Source organism: Zeus faber (genome assembly GCF_960531495.2).
Source record: "Zeus faber genome assembly, chromosome: 11".
NCBI lineage: Eukaryota > Metazoa > Chordata > Actinopteri > Zeiformes > Zeidae > Zeus > Zeus faber.
In genome coordinates, this window is record NC_137205.1 from 9,015,077 (window position 1) to 9,034,546 (window position 19,470).

The 19,470-nt window shown below is 43.2% G+C and overlaps 1 protein-coding gene across 1 annotated transcript in view; it reads left to right on the top strand.

Moving 5' to 3' along the window:
* Nucleotides 1-18,122, top strand: part of myo15aa (myosin XVAa) — a gene marked incomplete at both ends in the record, with an annotated part of 59,190 nt that extends 41,068 nt beyond the window's left edge. Inside the window, 23 exons of the mRNA XM_080009558.1 lie at nt 33-92; nt 1,146-1,221; nt 1,342-1,457; nt 4,299-4,417; nt 4,620-4,761; nt 4,911-5,022; nt 5,518-5,592; nt 5,979-6,181; nt 6,464-6,582; nt 6,771-6,834; nt 6,941-7,013; nt 7,107-7,180; nt 7,633-7,715; nt 7,871-8,001; nt 8,586-8,680; nt 8,782-8,859; nt 9,857-9,953; nt 11,097-11,257; nt 12,928-13,061; nt 14,745-14,878; nt 16,701-16,834; nt 17,606-17,746; nt 18,021-18,122. Coding sequence (XP_079865684.1) covers nt 33-92; nt 1,146-1,221; nt 1,342-1,457; nt 4,299-4,417; nt 4,620-4,761; nt 4,911-5,022; nt 5,518-5,592; nt 5,979-6,181; nt 6,464-6,582; nt 6,771-6,834; nt 6,941-7,013; nt 7,107-7,180; nt 7,633-7,715; nt 7,871-8,001; nt 8,586-8,680; nt 8,782-8,859; nt 9,857-9,953; nt 11,097-11,257; nt 12,928-13,061; nt 14,745-14,878; nt 16,701-16,834; nt 17,606-17,746; nt 18,021-18,122 — 2,523 coding nt within the window. The remainder of the gene's footprint in view (nt 1-32; nt 93-1,145; nt 1,222-1,341; nt 1,458-4,298; nt 4,418-4,619; nt 4,762-4,910; nt 5,023-5,517; nt 5,593-5,978; nt 6,182-6,463; nt 6,583-6,770; nt 6,835-6,940; nt 7,014-7,106; nt 7,181-7,632; nt 7,716-7,870; nt 8,002-8,585; nt 8,681-8,781; nt 8,860-9,856; nt 9,954-11,096; nt 11,258-12,927; nt 13,062-14,744; nt 14,879-16,700; nt 16,835-17,605; nt 17,747-18,020) is intronic.
* Nucleotides 18,123-19,470: the final 1,348 nt, after the last annotated feature.

Sequence of the window (19,470 nt, forward strand, 5' to 3'; positions counted from 1 at the left end):
GCACAAGATAATCGTGTTTCATATTTTTGCAGGTGTTCTTCCCAAAGGAGAACTTCAACAGTCCGCTGATCCTGGACCTGCTCTTCAAACAGGTAATTTCCCGTACATGTTAGAACTAGTTATAGCCAAACACCTGTACTTTTTAATAAATGCAAAAAAAAAGATCAAATACATGATAAAAATGAAATCAGCTCTTTGTTTCTATTCAATTGTTTGTAGACACCTTAAAAGGCGACCTATTGTGCTCCTTTCTACACATTTTTTTAAAGTTTTTTGCTTAAAATACCACTCAGATTATGCATTCGAGGCATTGTGACATGTCTCTAAACCCAGACTGTTCCAAAACAGGCTGCTTCAGTGTGTGTAGCTTTGATCGTGAATGAGCAGCCAAGCCCCTAGTTCTGAGCCAATGGGGTTTGAGCACAAGTTCTGGGTTCTGTGAGCCAGTGGGGTTTGAGCTTAACTAATTCCATCTTATCCGCTCTAAAATCTGTTTCTGAATGAATATGCGGCGAGAAATAATAATAATAATAATAATAATAATAATAATAATAATAATAATCCAGTTGCTGAATCTGAATCTTCACTCATATTAGATCTACAAGGCCTCATTTAAAAGTTAGTTCCGACTTTGGTTGCCGTGCTCCAAGCTTGTGGTTCATGGACACCGCACCGTGACGCACCGGGACTCTCGCACGCGCAGATTTTTTGTTTCATGTAAATGTCTGAAAATAAAATAAGTAAAATAAATAAATACATCTACAGGAGAAACACACAGCGAATCTCATGGAGCAGATAACCATGAAAAGAAATCCTTGACAAGCTGACGTCAGCTCATGCAGAGAGTGGAAAAAAAACGTACAAATTACTTTGTCATTCGTTTATCTCATTATTTGACACTTTGGCCACGTCTAATATGAGCATCCCACATTTAGATTGATGTAGAAAAAAAACCCAACGGGACAGCACTTCCTCAATGATGCCCTTAGTCATCTAATAATAACGATGGTATAACTATAAATCGTTCTCTTAACAAGGTTACAAAGTACTAATGTCCCCAAACTTTCATTATTCTTCCAACTTTAATTTAAATATGCAATTCTACCCGTGTACAAACTCAATATCTCTTTATCTTGTACCTGCAGATCGTCCATGACACCTTCTCCGAGGCCTGCATACGCATCACCCAGGAGGAGAGACAGAGGATGAAGACTCTCTTTGGTACAAAGAGGAATATTTAGTAGTACATTATCTTCATGCAGTATATATTCCCCTATAAGTTCTACTTCTCCTCACGCTTCCCCCCGCCCCCTTGCCTCTCTTTCTCCTTTCCTCCGCCAGCCGAGGACAAGGTGGAGCAGCTGTCAGGTGCGCAGGACGAGGAGGTGAAGAAGAGAGTGGTGGCCATGGCCAGAGACTCGTGGGAGATCTACTTCTCGCGCCTCTTCCCGGCCTCGGTGAGTTTTCCGAACCCCGGGTGCCGTGACCCCCACAAGGGGTCGCCAGAGATCACAAATGGGTTGAGTCGCCAGACCTTGGACGATATGAGGCATATGGTTCCTCAAAGTCAAACATGGGCTCAATAATTCACATGAGTTCAAATATAAATCCATGACTATGTGTTGTAATATATTGTATGCCCTGAAAATCTCTCTCTGCCATGAATAACAGAAAAAAAAGAATTCGGACACAAACGGCTGCCATTGAATCACTGTCTTAACCACCCACCGTAGTGTAGGCCAGTCGCACTGTTCAAAACTTTCGCAATGATTACTCAAAACGTTTGTCACTGGCAGCGACGGACTGGGATCGAAAAACAATCCTGCCATTTGCAACAGAGAGGCCCTATTTTCAAAACCAACACCAATCCCACCTAAATGTGAACAGAAAAAGCTTGAATAGCAATTTACCAGACAAAACTGGGAGTGTTGAGCGGCAGCCATTCTGAGGTAAACTCCGGAGGGAACCAGCTACTAGATGGTTTGATTAGTCTTTCGCCCCTATGCCAAGGTCAGACGACCGATTTGCATGTCAGCAGCAGTGTAGGTTTCATCTGAACATTGGAGGGAACACATCTTGGGGGGGCGGGAGGGGGTCTGGGGGTCGTGCCCCAGAAGATTTTGAGCGTCAGACACTTCATTTCTTTCCTCTGGTGAAGTTTTATGCACCAATTTGTGCCTTTTCTGCATAAATTCATGGTGAAAATGTCTTTATTTATGTAAATGAAAGCTGTTTTCAAAATAACATACTGCACACACAATCTAGGAGTTCAGCACCACGGACAGGTTGTGATTGCTGTCACAGCGATCATGTCATTTTGGAACCCACTTTGACTAATGATCATCAGGGGCAGGTAGGCTATTGTGGCAAATTCGCCTGCCACACGCCACCCAAGTGGCTTTTTCTGGGCCCTCCGGCACAGAGACACAGAACACTGGGGACACCAGTTTTATTGTAGAGAGTGGGCCAGTTGGAATTAGCCAGGAGCAGATAGAACATGTCATGACAGGGCTCCTATCCTGAGTGTCTGTGGGGATGGGAGTTTTAACCTGTTGTTTGTTAGACCAACAGGTTTGCAGTGACCCCGACCCAATCACCTAGATCCAGGTCTGGTGTGGCTGCTCAAACCACACCAACCTCACACCATATACCCCGACACCAAACTAAGGCCAGGGAGAATACCTGGCCGAATCCTACTCCCCCCCCTCCCCACCAAACAGAGAAAAGAAAATTAAAAAAAACGCCTAAAATACAGACTCTGACCTAGGGTTACTATACCTAAAACACAGACTCTGACCTAAGGTTACTATACCTAAAACGACAGACTCTGACACAGAGTTCCTATACCTTAAATAATCAAAGCACCAGACTCTGAAACAGGGTTCCCATACCTTAAACAAACAAATGTCCAAAAAGAATTGAACTGGTCTCCTTACAGAGGACCTGGTTTCCGGGAACACCACGGTCGACCGGCTTCCTTCCCCCAGAGCAACGACGCAGACTCCCCTCCTCCCTTCTGGAGCGTGGGACCTCGAGCTGCTGTGTGGGCTGGCGAAGGCGTGGCCAGTCTTGGCTGTCGCGGGGGGCTGCTTGGAGGGGTGGACCTCGCTGCTGGGCTGCTGGATAGTCCCGGCGGTGTACAGCCTAGGTGCTGCTGGTGTCAGTTGAGAGAGGGTTGGTGCTAGGGCCGCCCGTTGAACTGCTGCCCCCCCAGAAGAAGGACAAGCCAGGATGGGTTAAATGCAGAGGCCTTATTTCACCGGCCACCATCCAAAGCATGTGCATGTGTTGTAGTGTGGTGTGTTGTGTGATAATTAAAGATTCTTCTTCACAGAGACACAGAAGATGGGGGTTGTAAACAGCAGTTTATTGTAGAGAGTGGGCCAGTTGGAATTAGCCAGGAGCAGATAGAACATGTCAACCAAGGTGATCCTTGGTTTCCAAAGTCATCCACAATGCGTCCAACTTCATCACCCTGTCATTTTCAATTGCTCCTCAGATAGTTTTTAATTCGTTTTAGTTTGGAGAATGAGCGCTCGGCAGTCGCGACAGTGACGAGTCAGACACGGTTGACATGCGACTGATGATCATGTATGGATTTTTTTGGCAGTTGCACGTATCATATAACACGGCATACATTTGGAGGCGATTCACTCGTACATCTGTATGTTTCAACGTTAACCGTGAGCGTGCCAATAAAGCAACTACTCATGCAACACATTTCAAAATGATTTAACTAATTAAATGGTTTTATTTGAGTCATGGCTCAAATTGTTGTCAATTTACAACCAACGGTGACCGTAATTCCCGTGGCGGAGGTGTTTTATATACAATTAAGTACACTGATTTAAAGTATAGTAATGCTTTAGAGGTGACATCGTGTCAGCGCTTGAACCAATTATTATGTTAATAATCTAATACCGGTACATGTTATGGTCCCGCCGCCCGACATGCTGTCTACTCGTGTGCAGTCTACTTGTGTGCAGTCTACTCGTGCCGCGCCAGCCCATAGTAGGGCGGCCCTTCTGGCATTTGTCTTATTGCCCGATGGCCAATCCATCCCTGGAAATATGTCTGTTAAACATGATATTTAAGTGTCTTTTAAATAATGTGGTCGTGAATTTAATCAGTTGGATTTGGGGGAAAAAAGGATTGTGGCTGTACTCAGCTGTACAGTACAGGCTAAAATCTAACAATATTCACCACGGCTATTTTCATGAATGGATATACTGTGTGTGTGTGTGGATGTGTATGTGTGTTTGTGTGGGTTTTTGTGTGTGTGTGTGTCTGTGTTACAGGGCAGTGTGGGGACGGGGGTTCAGGTTCTGTCTGTCTCTCATCGGGGCATCAAGCTGCTGAAGATGGTGAGGAGCAGCAGCGACGCTCCGGACTACTTCCGAGTGCTGAGGCCTTACAGGTTAACACCCCCCCCCCCACACACACACACACGCACACGCACACAAACACACACACACACACGCACTCAAACTATATGAAGAACTGAACAAATGGTATGTCTGTATGTTTGGAGTTGGGAGTGCCTCTGTGATGGCTTTGACTTTAGACCCTCTGTCTCTGTCCACTTCCTATTTTTTTGCGTGCCACTTCCTGCCGTGCAGCTACTCGGACATCATGTTTGTGTCCATCCCCTCCAAGAACATGCTGGAGTTCAACCTGACCAACGAGAAGCTGATCCTGTTCTCGGCGAAGGCCCCGCAGGTCAAGCACATGATCGACTATTTCCTAACCGAGCTCAAGAAGGTCAGAGACGTTTCCCTGTGTGTTGGTGTGTGTGTGTGTGTGTGTGTGTGTGTGTGTGTGTGTGTGTGCAACTGCATTTGTATGTGTAATCGCTCTCTCTCTCTCTCTCTCTCTCTCTCTCTCTCTCTATCTCTCTGTCTCTGTATCAGGACTCAGAGTATGTGGTGGCAGTGAGGAACTACATCACGGAGGACAGATCTCTGCTCAGCTTCCACAAGGGTGACATTATTAGACTACAGCGCATGGAGGGGCTGGACTCCGGTGAGACGCACACAGGCAGGCACACACGCACACACACACACACACACACACACACACACACACACACACACACACACACACACACACACACAGTCAGGACCCATGTTACTGATGTACTTCTGAACCAAAAAATTGTTAATTTGGAGCAAACAAAAACACACACCTGCTCATACACATGCGTGTAAATACAAGAATACATACACTATAACATACACCAGTGTGTATGTTTATGTGTATACACACACACCACACACACACACACACACACACACGCTCCTTAATTTAATCTCTCTTACTCAGCAAATCCTTAAAGTTTTTCCTTAAATTTTCATGGGTTTTTTGTGCTTTCGCTAGCATATCTTGTGCTGTGCATATTGATATTTCAGCAAGATGCTGCTTTTACCTCCGTCAGCTGTCTCTTTATACTCTGTGCCTCTGGTTGTGGGTGCGTGCGTGCGTGCATGCGTGTGTGTGTGTGTGTGTGTGTGTTATCAGGCAAGTGTTACGGCTGCATAGTGAGGAAGAAGGTCATGCTTCTGGAGGAGCTAAAGCGAGACACCCCAGATTTCGGTGGGTGTGGGTGGCCCTCACTGGCACGCTGTGTGATGTGTGTCTGTGTGTGTCTGTGTGTGTTTGTGTGTGCTTGTTTGAAGCTGCTGGTTCACTTTGCGATTGGTTTGGTTTTGCTGTGCTCAACGATGTGGTAGGTAGCCTGTGTGTATATACCTATTTGCATGTGTATGCATGTCAGTAAGTGAGTAAATAAATGGATATTTATAAAGCATGTTTCAAACAAACATATCATTTAAAAAGATGGAATCTCAAAATGTAGAAGTAAAGAACTACCAAAAACAAAAGTGCATACAAAATTCACAGTTAAAGATTTAAGTTTGATAGTCAGAAGTCTTGTTTGTGCCCATTTGTGTGTGTGTGTGTGTGTGTGTGTGTGCCTGTAGGCTGGCGGTTTGGCGCCGTCTATGGCAAGTCAGGAGTGTTTCCGAGTGATTACGTGCACCCGGTGGCCGCCCCGGACTTCCTGATCCTGCCTGCTGAGAGGGTGGAGCCTCGTGACCGTCAGGGACGGGTCGCCGCCTCCGCAGCCATCGCCGTGGCGATGGGCTCGGCGGTGGCCGCCCACGAGCTGGATCGCTCCACAGAGGTGGAGCTATCTAACTGTCTGATATCATAATTTGACCAATACGTGCATAACAATTAAAATGTATTAAGAAAATTCAAATCAAAACAAATTACAATATACAGTATCGTGTGTGTATGTATGTGTATCACTATACTTGTGAGGACCAGTGTAAGTTTTTAACCTTTTGTGTGAGAACATTTTGAAATTTAGGACATTTTGGCCGGTTCTCACTTTGTGTGTGTGTGTGTGTGTGTGTGTGTGTGTGTGTGCGTGCGTGTGTGTGTGTGTGTGGGGGGGTGTCAGGTGGTCAATGAGCTTTATGGGGACAGTGTGGAGCAGCAAGAGCTGCCTCTGCATGACCATCAGTACCATATGACTGAGTTCGCCAGGAAGTACTTCAGAGAGGCACAGAGAAGCCGGAGGTCAAACACACACGCACACACACACACACACACACACACAGACACACACACACACAATACTAACGTGTTTCCTTCATCGCAGCCATGAGATCAAACTTCATGAAATGGTCCTCATATCCTCTCTCTCTCTCTCTCTCTCTCTCTCTCTCTCTGTCTCTCTCTCTCTCTGTCCATCTCTCCATCTACAGCGATCAGAAGGGCAAGAAGGGGAAGGAGGGCAGGGATCCAGCAGACATGGTCAAATTCTCCAAGGTAACACATGATAACATGAGAAAAGAAAACATGTTCAAGTACCTCCCTGAAAAATAAAACTTCACGTGTGTGTGTGTGTGTGTGTGTGTTTTAAATCCCTTGCCAGTCTCCCATCCACGAGTCCCTGATTGACTTCTCTGATGGAGGGATGAACAGAGTTGCAGTCGACATATTTTCGGGTGAGAGACAGGGAAAAAAACTATGACATTGAAGAAAACATTGTTTTTCTATGTAGTTACTATGTGTTGTTTGTTATTCTTGGTGTCGTGCAGCCATAATGAAGTTCATGGGAGACTACCCGCTTAAAGGTCAGACCGAGCAAGATTTGGTCTCCACCATACTCAAGGTATATATATATATATATTTATACTGTATATATCAAGGTGTAGCTGCTGTGGACACACTCTCTCTCTCCACACTGTCCGACAACAAGAGAAAGCTGGAGATATGAGCAGATGGACTATGACTAGATTTAAAAAGCCACAAACTGAGATTGACTTATGACTTATTAATATTGTAATATGACCTCCATCAAAGATGTTAGACATCCTGGCACTTTTGACAATGAAGGCTTGTACATGCCAACGATCAACATGCAATTTCCTTCTGGATGTTAAAGCAAAACTTTGATATTCTTTAGCCCTAAACCTTATTTTCTGATTATTGGGAGTCAAGAAGAGTGATTGGCATAGGCAAAGGTTTTATAGAAAAAAGTGTATGTGTGTGTGTGTGTGTGTGTGTGTGTGTGTGTGTGTGTGTGTGTGTGTGTGTGTGTGTGTGTGTGTGTGCATCCTCCAGCTAAGTGCAGATCACGGCCTGATGAAGGATGAGGCATATTGCCAGGTGATGAAGCAGGTCACCGCCAACACCAGCTCCAAACCGTAAGAGCACTCTCCATCATGTCAAGTTGTTCAGACAATTACGGTGCACTGTGTGTACAAATGTGTGTGTGTGTGTGTGTGTGTGTGTGTGTGTGTGTGTGTGTGTGTGTGTGTGTGTGTGTGTGCCTGTGCGTGTGTGTGTGTGTGTCTCATAGGGACAGCTGCCAGCGGGGCTGGAGGCTGCTCTACATCCTGACGGCGTTCCATCGCTGCTCCGACGTCCTCAAGCCCTTCGTGCTGATGTTCCTCCAGGACGCCTGCACCAGCCCCGGAGTGCAGTACCAAGGTCTGTGCGTTTCATTTTTCTAACACTCCATTCCTCTGTCCATCCATCCATCCATCCATCCATCCATCCATCCATCCATCCATCCATTCATCATCAACCCAATCATCCAATCATTATCCACCCATCTGGTTAAAGATACATGTATTCATTAATTCATTGACCTACACATCTGTTTGTCTCCATCCGTCCATTAATAGTTCCATCCAACAATCTCTTTATCCCTTTACCCATCTATCCATCATCCATCCATCTATCCATCCATCTATCCATCCATCTTCAACCCAGGCAATCATTCGACACATCTGTCTGTCTCCAAAGGTCCATTAATAGTTCATCCATCCAACTACCCCTTTATTCTTCTATCCATCCATCTGTCCATTCATCTTCAACCCAAATCATCCAACAATTATCCACCCATCCGAATAAAGATACATGTATTTATCCATCATTGACCTACACATCTGTATATCTCCATACAGTATATCAATCCATCCATCCATCCATCCATCCATCAATCCGTTCACAGGCCACCGAGCCAATCAACTCTCTCAACCCAGTTAACGTCTGATGCTGTTGATTGACAGGCATTGCCAAGGCCTGTGAGCAGAACCTGAAGCGGACATTCCAATATGGCGGCCGCGTGGAGTACCCCAACAGCATGGAGCTCAAAGCCATGCTGGTCAGGTTCTCCCAAGTCCCCCAAGTCTACGTTTCTAAGCCGGCGTTTTCTGTTCTGTGCTAGTTTGATCGGTTGTCTTTCTCTGATTGGTCTATGTGCAGGCCGGGCGGAGCTCCAAGAGGCAGCTCTTCCTGCTCCCGGGGGGCATCGAGAGGCACCTGAAAATCAAGACCTGCTCTGTGAGTGACACACACACACACACACACACACACACACACACACACACACACACACACACACACACACACACACACACACACGCACACACATACTGTACACACAACATCATGTGGCGTGATTAAGATAGATTGTAAGAGCTGAAAAGTAAAAGGTCAGTTATAAATTAAGGTTAAGGTTATATCCCATCCCAGAAATGTTATATTCTTAAGTGGCAAATAATATAATCTCTATTGCATCGTTAACCTCCAAGAATTAATGTGTGTTTGGGTGTAAACATTTAAATATCTGAACAGGTCTATGCATAGGTGCATTTTTTATTTACTTACTTACTCTATAATGCCAATATACAAATTTGATGTACTATATAGCGTATTAGGTTATTTCATCATTAGTTAATTGAATCACTTGCTTTTATAATAAGCATATTTTGTTTGTTTTTGGTGAACCTGAATAAAAAAAATATGCTTTTAAGGCTTTTAAAAGGTTTTATGAGCAGTTGCCAAGTTGAGTAAATACCGTTGTAATTTTTGTACATTTTATATTGCTTTATTTAATTCTTCCGATTTTTTCCTTGATTCAACCTTTCAAAAAATAGCCCCATAATTCAAAATGAACAGAAACTGGTACTTAACAGACGTTTCGCCATCTTGGATGGACCCAGCTGAATTGACTTTCTCATGATGAGGCATTGCATTGTTTATTACTTATTCTTAACCACAGTACTTATAACTTATTACTTACTACATTCTTCTTATTACTAATTACTTACATCACATTTGTCTGTAACAAGTAATGCAACGTGTCACTGTTCCTAAATTAAGTAATAACATTACAGTTACTAATCAAACAATTTCCTTCTCTGACACGGCTTTGCTCTTTTACACTGAACCAAACGAAGGTGGAAGCTTGCGAAGCTGGTCAGAGGAACAGGAAGAGGCTGTTGTATCTGAGCCTCTGAGAGCGAGCTCAGTTTCTCAGTCGAAGTGTTTGTTCCAGGTCGCCCTGGACGCCATCGAGGAGCTGTGCTACGAGATGAGTCTGCACAGAGTGGAAGCGCTGGACGAATACGCCATCTTTGTGGTGACGCACAGAGGTGAGAGGGTCCAGTGGCGGAACTACCGACAGGGCACCCGGTGGAGCTGCACGGGGGCCTAGTGGCCGCTAAGGGGCTCATCTCATCAGTGCGCCAGCGACGGGGCTCCCTCCATCAGCGTGCCAGCGAACTCCGCTCCCCCTGCGTCCCCTTGCACGGTTCCTCCAAATAAAAAACAATCTTAGTTTTATTTCAGATTCAAGATTCAAGATTCAAGAGGTTATTTGTCACTTATATATACATAGGGTCATACATATACGCAGTGAAATGTCATGACATCCGGTGATGTAGGCTATTTTGTTTTACTTCGTTCGTCATTGAATGAAACAAAAGAAGCACCGTGCGTAATGGACCGACAAGTGTGGAATAAGTGTGTGTGGTGTGTGCATCTGTTGATGTGTTTATATCAATTAGTGTTCATTCTTGTGTGTGTGAGAGAGTGTGTGCATGAAGGCAATTATTATTAATGTAAAATGACACTTAAATGAATTAAAATAAAGAAAAAAATGAAATAAATGAAAGAAATATTTTTTTTCTAAGCTAAAGCTAAAACAAACTAAAACTAGGTCAACCAAAACTAAACTGAAATACTACCAAAACGGTCTCAAATGAAAGTAAGATTATAATTTAAATTTTTGTGTCTTAATTTCCGATTTATTCATATTTTAGACTTGATTTGAAAAAAAATGTCGGTCCAACAGCACAGAATTAAATCCACTAAATGGGAGAGATTATGAGTATATTAGCACTTAATTTAGAATTACTGATACACTAAGTCTGGATAAATTAAGTGCTTTTTGGGTTAAAACTAAAGTGAATCGATTTCTAAAATTAAAACGAATAATTCAAGAACATGGAAGACAGAAGACAAAAATGGTCAAGATCTCGCAAAGCTAAACAATCCTTATTTTTTATTTAGAAAAATAAAACAAACAAATAAATAGAAAAATTACACAAACAAACAAACAAACAAACAAATAAATAACGAATAAATAAATAAATAATAGGATATTGAATTATAGAAAGTCAAACTAATTTTTAAAAATGTGGAACCAAATAACCTTAGTGTGTGTGCGTGTGTGTGTGTGTGTGTGTGTGTGTGTGTGTGTGTGTGTGTGTGTGTGTGTGTGTGTGTGTGTTCAGGGCAGAACGTGCGTCCCCTGAACAAGCGCGAGTACATCTTGGACATCGCCACAGAGGCGGAGCCGGTGGATGCCAACTACAGCCTGTGGATCAGGAGGGTCATCTGGGGCCTGACCCTCAAGCTGGACAACGAGCTCTATGTCACCATGCACTACAACCAGGTAGCATGCACACACACAATACACACACACACACACACACACACACACACACACACACACACACCATGCCGCCATATTTTTCCAGCAGTTTTTATTGACATGAAAGTTATTACCGAAGCGATTATGCACGCGGTTAAATATGATATTATTAACAATAATTATAAGGATGAGTGCCTATAGTATCAGTTATTCTTAAAGTAAACAAAAGATGATAACAAAATATGCCAATATAAACAGACAGCTATAGTAATTGCTGAAAAACGAAAAATGATCTATTGGCACGACAAGAACATACTTGTTTATTGCACAATAATATTCAAGAGTTTATACTGTGAGTTAACAACCTCGAATTGCAATAATCAAATCAATATGTGTATCAAAATGTGTCCAGTTACATTTACCATTTGTACATTTTGTTTCTTACTTTGGCAAGAGTGAGTGTGAGGGCGGGATAAATGTAGAACACTTTCCTTATTTATCATTATTAATTCGAATTATTTTGTTGTATGTTTATCATTTGACCTTCATATGGAAAACATGCATTTTAGTGCTGAGAGAGTTATAGTAATTAATCAATGAACTAATATTACACAGTGCTCCTTCAAGTCAGACATAGATACTGTATATGTATTTGTACAGATGATTTAAAAAGGTTGTTCCACAGTATTTAATGTTAAAATATTTAATGTTAACCTCCTCTGCTGTGTCCTAATGTTAGAGACAGTTCAGCCTCTGACAGCCTCTAAAAACCTCACAGGGAGGCGATAGCTATATTTCATACTACACATTTCATAGTCCTTTTATACCCCTTTCTCACTGCACCAAAAACCCGGTTACACCCGTTAACATCCGGCATTTGTCACCAGTGGGAAAGGAAAAACCCGGGTTTCAGTCCCAGGTCAAATTACCCAGCATACACAGACACAGGTTTTAATTGGCTTCACCTCTGATCGGCTCTGATGTGAACAGGACACTCGGGTCAACCCGCTAATTTTGGCCCCTTTACCTGCGCGATGCGACGCACATTGAGATTTCAGTCGCTGATGCAAAATATACAGGAATATCTGTCATTTCATCATTTCATGTGCCATTTACAATCCAAAATCCAAATCTGAAGTTATTGACTTTTTTCCGCATGTGGGGCCGTGAAATGTTGCGAGTGTGGCCACCGCACCGTGGGGAGCCCAGCCCCTACGCTCTCCACCGCTGAAGGACCGGTGCTTCATCGTTCACGAATGATCCGATGATTTATTGAACCGCTCAAAATACTTTGTTTTTCCAACTTTTACAGTTTTATGTTGTTGTTTGTTTAAGTTACGGTCTCCTCTACTGTTTTGTTCCCAATCGCGCTGGAACCATGACACGCCCCTTTCCCAACGCGTTCATGATGTCAAATGTGATGCACCAGAAGAATACAGCATTTGGCATTTGCCATCCCTGGCAATGGCACCGGTGTCAATCACCTATTTACCCGCTCAACCCGCAAATTTTGGTGTGAAAATGGTATTTGGTTCTGGAAGAAAAAGGGTCTGGGACTTTTGTGGGGGCAAATTTGGGAGATTCATTCATTTCTAATCTCTTCTTACTTCCAAAAAGTTGCTCTCTATCTCGCAACTTCACCTGTTATGGAGTCAGTTGAGATTCTCTCTCTCTCTCTTCCTCTCTCCCAGGTGCTGCCAGACTACCTGAAAGCCCTGCTGAGTGTGCTTCCTCAGGGAAAGGCCAGTGAGCAGCAGCTGCAGCAGCTCTCCAGACTGGCCGCCCTCCAACACCGTGCCAAGGACACCATCTACCTGCCCACCATGTAGAACACACACACACACACACACACACACACACACACACACACACACACACACACACACACACACCGACTGAATGTCTTTTTGATGATAATAATAATAATAATAATAATAATAATAATAATAATAATAATAATAATAATATCTTTGAAATTGTGATTATTATGATTATAATTATTATTAATAATAACAACAACAACAACAACAACAACAACAACAATAATAATAATAAATATTACAGCAATACACAGGGTCCAGTTGAGCGTGTTGGGTGTGTTTTGCAAACTATCCATGTTTGCCTGTAAACCAGAACTTCTCATTGTTATAACTCAACGTGTTGTCAGTGGAAATAGAGCTGCACTCTCAGTGACGGGTGGCCGTCTGGTGCCGTGTCGGGCACGTCATTTATTCGTTGAGCTTTTTCCTTGGTCTTTTCAGTAAGTTATGTTTCCATGAAATACGAAAAACGTTGTGGTATTTCAGTGGGTAATTACCATTGCACGGCTTCTATTTTTCTGACGCTTCGCTGGTTCTTGAAAGCATCACTGAGTCGCTCATTTCAGTTTTTTCGAGGGACACGCTGGCAACATTTTCAAGGATTCTTTTTTCCATTAATCCGGCAAAGTAATGTGGACCACAGATTTCAAATATCAATAGAACAGCTCTACTGACAACTACCAAGTAAGAAGTATTTTAAATATACACATAAATCGATAGTTTGGTAACATCTGAAGACTACAGAGTGACCGATTTCATGCCGCTCACTGGACCGGGCCAACTGGACATTCTCAATCAGAATCTGTACATTTATAGTAAATGATATGATGACGTCATAAAGCGTCTCACTGTAAATCTCATCTTGTCCATTTTAGAAGGAGATGTGTGACGTGTCAGTTAACCAAGAGCAGCTGAATATTTCTGGTCACAGTTGTTCGGTTTTTCACTAATATCTGCTCCGTATGTGGATCGATTTGGATGCAATTTAAATCACGAGATCCTTGTGACATACTGGTTCAAATGACACCAGTTGTGTTAATAGCTTATGCCAAAGTACGTGTTCCAGATAGTTTTAGCCGGGTTGGACATATTCCGGTGTCAGATGTACTGGCTCGTCTGTGTTAGAATCGCGCAAAATTTAGTCGGTCACTAATATCTGCTCCGTATGTGTATCGATTTTGATGAAACTTCAACCCCGAGGTCTTTGTGACAGCACGGTTCGAACAAGACGTAAACCATGTTTATGTGTATGCTGAAGTTGGTGCTCCAGATAGTTTAAGGCCTGAAATTCAGTTTTGAAATTCAGAGTTTTTCCCGAACACTAAGGGGCTGCCGAACAACCTGGCTGGCCCCCTAATAATAAAATGTTATTATTTTTTATTATTAATAATAATAATAATAATAATAATAATAATAATAATAATAATAATAATCAATAAATAAATAAATAATGATAACATATAATATAATAATGCAATAATAATCATAAAGATGATAATAATAATAATAATAATAATAATAATAATAATAATAATAATAATAATAATAAACTCTATTTGTATAGCACAATTCATACAGGAGATGCAACTTAATTTATTCATAATATTGAAAATATTTCCTGTTTGTGCATGACCTCTTCTTCGTGTGTGTGTGTGTGTGTGTGTGTGTGTGTGTGTGTGTGTACACAGCCGTGAGGTGCAGGACTGCGTCCCCTCTCAGTTCTACAGCAAGCAGGGCCCTCAGCAGTGGCTCAACATGGCCACTCAGCACATGCAGCAGGTGCAGCCTCTCACCTCACACCAGGCCCGCGCACAGTTCCTGGGTAGGATCTTGAGCTCTCTTTTTGCTCTTTCTTCATTATGATGTCATTGTATGATTGCAATTATTAGAGTGAATTTTAAGCCAACGTTAGAAATGTTGCTATTTACACAATTTGAATTAGATGTGTTTCTATCAGTTGGTTTGAGGCAAATTAATTGTCTGCCTAAACTTTTATGAACTCTTCAGTAGGTAGACATGTGTTATTACACTGTTATCATCTCATACCATGATAGTGGCACAAAATGAACAAAAAAGACAAAAATCCCAAAGTGCCAAACTTCGGAAATAACGTGAGCAGATTGATAACTAGATGTAACACGTGTATCCACAATTGAACAACTTCTATGCAAGGTTTAAAATAACCAACTTCTTGCAGGAGCAAACAGTGGCTCTAGATACATTACCTGCATCAGACTATCTAAAAATCTCCATTGAATAGCATGTTGTACAGAGACAGTTCTCACGCACCTTCTCCAGGAAGGCCACTGGACAACATGGCATTTCTGGGTTTCTGCTGAAATCATGCAGTGAAGAGCTGGCCTGGGGTCCTATAACTACCTGAAGGCTCTGGACTTACATGCTGTTCCTTCCAACTGGAATAACTTTATTATTAATCATGTTCCAAAAAAAGCATGCTGTAAAGAAAATAATCACTACCGTCCTGTTGCTTGAAAATCCTTATCTACCTATTGAACAACAGAAGTCAGCTGCTCACTGGATCCTTTTCAGTTTGCCTATATGTATAATAGAGGGTTGGATGACGCAGCCTTAGCCATAGTACATTTTATATCTAAGCACTTAGCGGATCCTACCTCATATGTACGTTTTTTTATTTGTAGACTTTAGTTTGACATTTGATACGTTAGGTATTAAACAATCATAAACAACAGGTCAGTTTTAATGGTACTCTCTCAGAACCAAAATCCTTGAGGACGGGAGCTCCCCCCCTTTACCTTATACACCGTCCTTTACCTTATATGAGTGAGGAAGGATAACCCTAACAATCACATCATTAAATTCTCAGATGATACTGCCGTCTTAGCTTTAATGCAAAAGGATGGCGATCTACCTGACTACTATTCAGAGATACAAAGGTTCTTAAAATGGTGTGATGACCACCACATTTTTTTGAGTGTTAAAAAGACTGAGGAGATGGTGTTTGACCCTAGCGGAGTTGGCCACCACAGCCCTGTGGTCATCCGCGATGAAACCACCTCACAGGTCCTCTCATACAAATACCTGAAAACGCATTAACCCAGAACAGCCTCTGGGCAGTCCCTCTAGCAGATTACAACAATGGCTGCACTTCTTGCATCGACTTAAGAGTTCATGGTGTTGAACCAAAATTTGTTGTTAGTCTTTTATCAGACGGTCTTAGAGAGCCTTATCAGACACGGCATCACAGCTGGGTTTGGTAACCTCTCCGTGCAACTTAAGTTTATCCCTGTGTCAATAAAAAACAACACATCAGAAAACGCTCGCAGTCGGGTCAAACCAATCAGCGCTAATGGGGGTGATTAGGTGCACCCGGTGCAGCTGCGCCGCGGCGGAAAGAGGCCAGCGCCGTCACCTGCAGACCGGGGCTTAACCACGCCCCTCGTCTGCCACAGTGGGGAAATGCATTGAGTGAATTTACCGAATGTTGGCTGAATTTACCCAACTACGCTCACAGAAACCTAATACAGTAATACAATAATAATAATTATAATATAACATTTGGCAAAATAACACATTTTATCCTTTTCGCAAAGCCAAAAGCCAAATGACCCATGAGTAAATGATGCTCTGGCCAATCAGAACCCTCTGTGTGTGTGTTTACTCAGGGCTGGTCAGCGCCTTCCCCATGTTTGGCTCCGCCTTCTTCTACATCCAGAGTTCCAGCTCCGCCTCCATCCAGGCCCCCTGCGTCCTGGCCGTCAATCAGAACGGGCTGCACTTCCTCAACAAGGACACCCATGTATGTCACAGAATCAATCGAAAAATAGATGTTTTACAAATATTCCTGTATTTAGTAATAAGAATAAAGTAAATAAGCAGTGTGATTTGAATGAGTTATCGGACTACAACAGCATATTACTAAATACTGGAATACTTTTACCTTTTTGTTAGCTGTAGTCAGATTGATCCCCCTGTTCCTCCTCATTCCTCCTACTTATTCTTCCATTATTTTGTATATATCTCTACCTTTGTGTATATACACAAAGGTAGAGATATATGTATGTACAATGCCATGAGGAAGGTAAGCTATATAGCAAGATTCAGTGTTAACCCAGCGATTGACGTCAAAACAAACACAAAAACCACAATTCCGATGTTTGCTCTGTCTAAGACATTTCATCAGTCTCTATTTTGTAGATGCTGATCTCAGAGTTGTCTAACCCACATTCAGACACCATTATTTCCAAAAGAGACTTGGTCTCCACCGGTTGGACATAATGTGAACTGCAACACATTATGGGGGAGTTGGTGGGTGGGGTATTGCAGAAAGCGCTTGGGGTAGGACTGAACCTTTATGTTAACAAGCGAGTGTTTCCATGGTGTAATGGTTTGTTAGGGGAAAACAGACTTGCTGGCCAATCACTTTATCTCGCTTGGAGATCACATTGCTCAGATAAAAGCCAAATGAGATTAATATTCCACGTATTCCAAATATTTTGTTCTTTGTATATATTAATGTGAGCGTGTGCGTGTGTGTGTGTGTGTGTGTGGTGTGTGTGTGTGTGTTCAGGAAACCATGGTGCGGTTCCCTCTCAAGGAAGTGCAGTCGACTCGGACCCAGCGGCCCACGTCGGGCTCCAGCTACCCCTATGTGGAGATCATGATTGGAGACCTGCTCACACAGCGCATCACCCAGCTTCAGCTGGAGCAGGTGTGTGCGTGTGCGTGTGTGTGTGTGTGTGTCCGTGTGTGCGTGCGTGTGTGTGTGCGTGCGTAGTATAAAAAATGTTTTCCCAAAATAAAAAAGGTCAACAAAAAGGAGAACAAAAGGTGAAGTGAGAGAGATGGGGAAAGGGAAAAGGAGAGGGATATGGGTGATATGTCTAGCCTGTGTGATCTGTTTACTGAGCCAATGCAAATTCCCACCTCTATCATAATTGTGTTTGTGTGTGTGTGTGTGTGTGTGTGTGTGTGTGTGTCCCCAGGGGCTGGAGCTGTGCAGGATCATTGCCATGCACATGGAGAACCTGCTGTCAGTCAGGGAGAAGAGACTCACCTTGCCACCGAGTGAAATCACCCTGCTTTAACACATACACACACATACAGACACACACACACACACACACACACACACACACACACACACACACTCGCGCGACTAAATAGGCAAAATGCTTATGCTGTATAAATATATTGAATCTACCTCTTCCTTAAATTTAATATTTTTTATATGAATTGTAATTTATACGTCAATATGTTGCTCCAAATTACGTGTCATCAAAACGAAACAAAAAACCAAGTGGCTTCCTTGTGGATGTCTGTTTATTGTCAGTAAGAACTGACAATATTTCCAGTACGTACTGTATTCAGTTGCGTGTTTTACATCTGTAGATCATATTTCATTTGCACCAATCCACCAGACTGCGATGTGTACACTCCCAGACTAAACGAAAGCAGAACCCACACTGGTATGACATCACAACCTCCACCACCTCTGCATGACTCAAACTGGTAAATGTAAAGTCCATGGTGTTTGGAGTCAAAAAAAACCACAAGAATAAAAAGACTTTGCTACAAGTAGTTTTACTAATTTCTATCTCAATGCTTGAAATCATTATTATTTTTTTGTGTGTGTGTGTGACTGGATTAGAGATCAGTGATCGTATCTGAACTTTGCCGGAGATCCCATCACTGAAAGTGGAGGAACGCGGCGTTTTTTCGGCCGTGAAAGCGACATTGGGTTTCTTCGGAGCATGACGAGGATCCCAGGGCGTGAATATGTGAGAGCGACCTGCTTGAAACATGCTGAAAACGTCCAAGGACCTGAGGACGACTGCGGCGCTCACAACAACGGCTCAAAATGACGCTCGCATTGCAGTTCCCCAGCGCAATTTATCCCAATAAATACGCAATCGAAACATGAGTAATGAACACAGTTTTCTTTAAAGAACGCGACTCTACAATGTGTTTACTTTCACATCAGGCTGCTAGAATTGATTTCCCAGTTGGCTAATTCGAAATTCTTGACCCTGTTATTGGCTCTCAAGTCTGCCTGGGTTTTTTTTGCCCCCCCCCCTCGGCAGCCGGGCCTTAAGAAACTCCGCGGCTGCCTGTTTTACTCCTCCGCGGGGGGGAGGCAGCGGGGCGGGGCAGTCCTTACGCGCCCACGATAAGAACCCGGCGGACCAACCCGCCCCCGCGGCGCGCTCCGCGCGGACACCGAGCGTCGCATTCCTGCGCGCGCCGACCGTGTGTGGGCGTTTCCCCAAAGCGTAATTGGTCACAGATTGCCGCGCGCCGATTGGACGGCGGGGCGCGCGTGAACTCGGGGTGGTGGTCGAGAGAGAGAGAGAGAGACGGGGGGAGAGGGGGAGCTGAGGGGGAGGGGAGGAGAGAGAGAGAGAGAGAGAGAGAGAGAGAGAGAGAGAGAGGGAG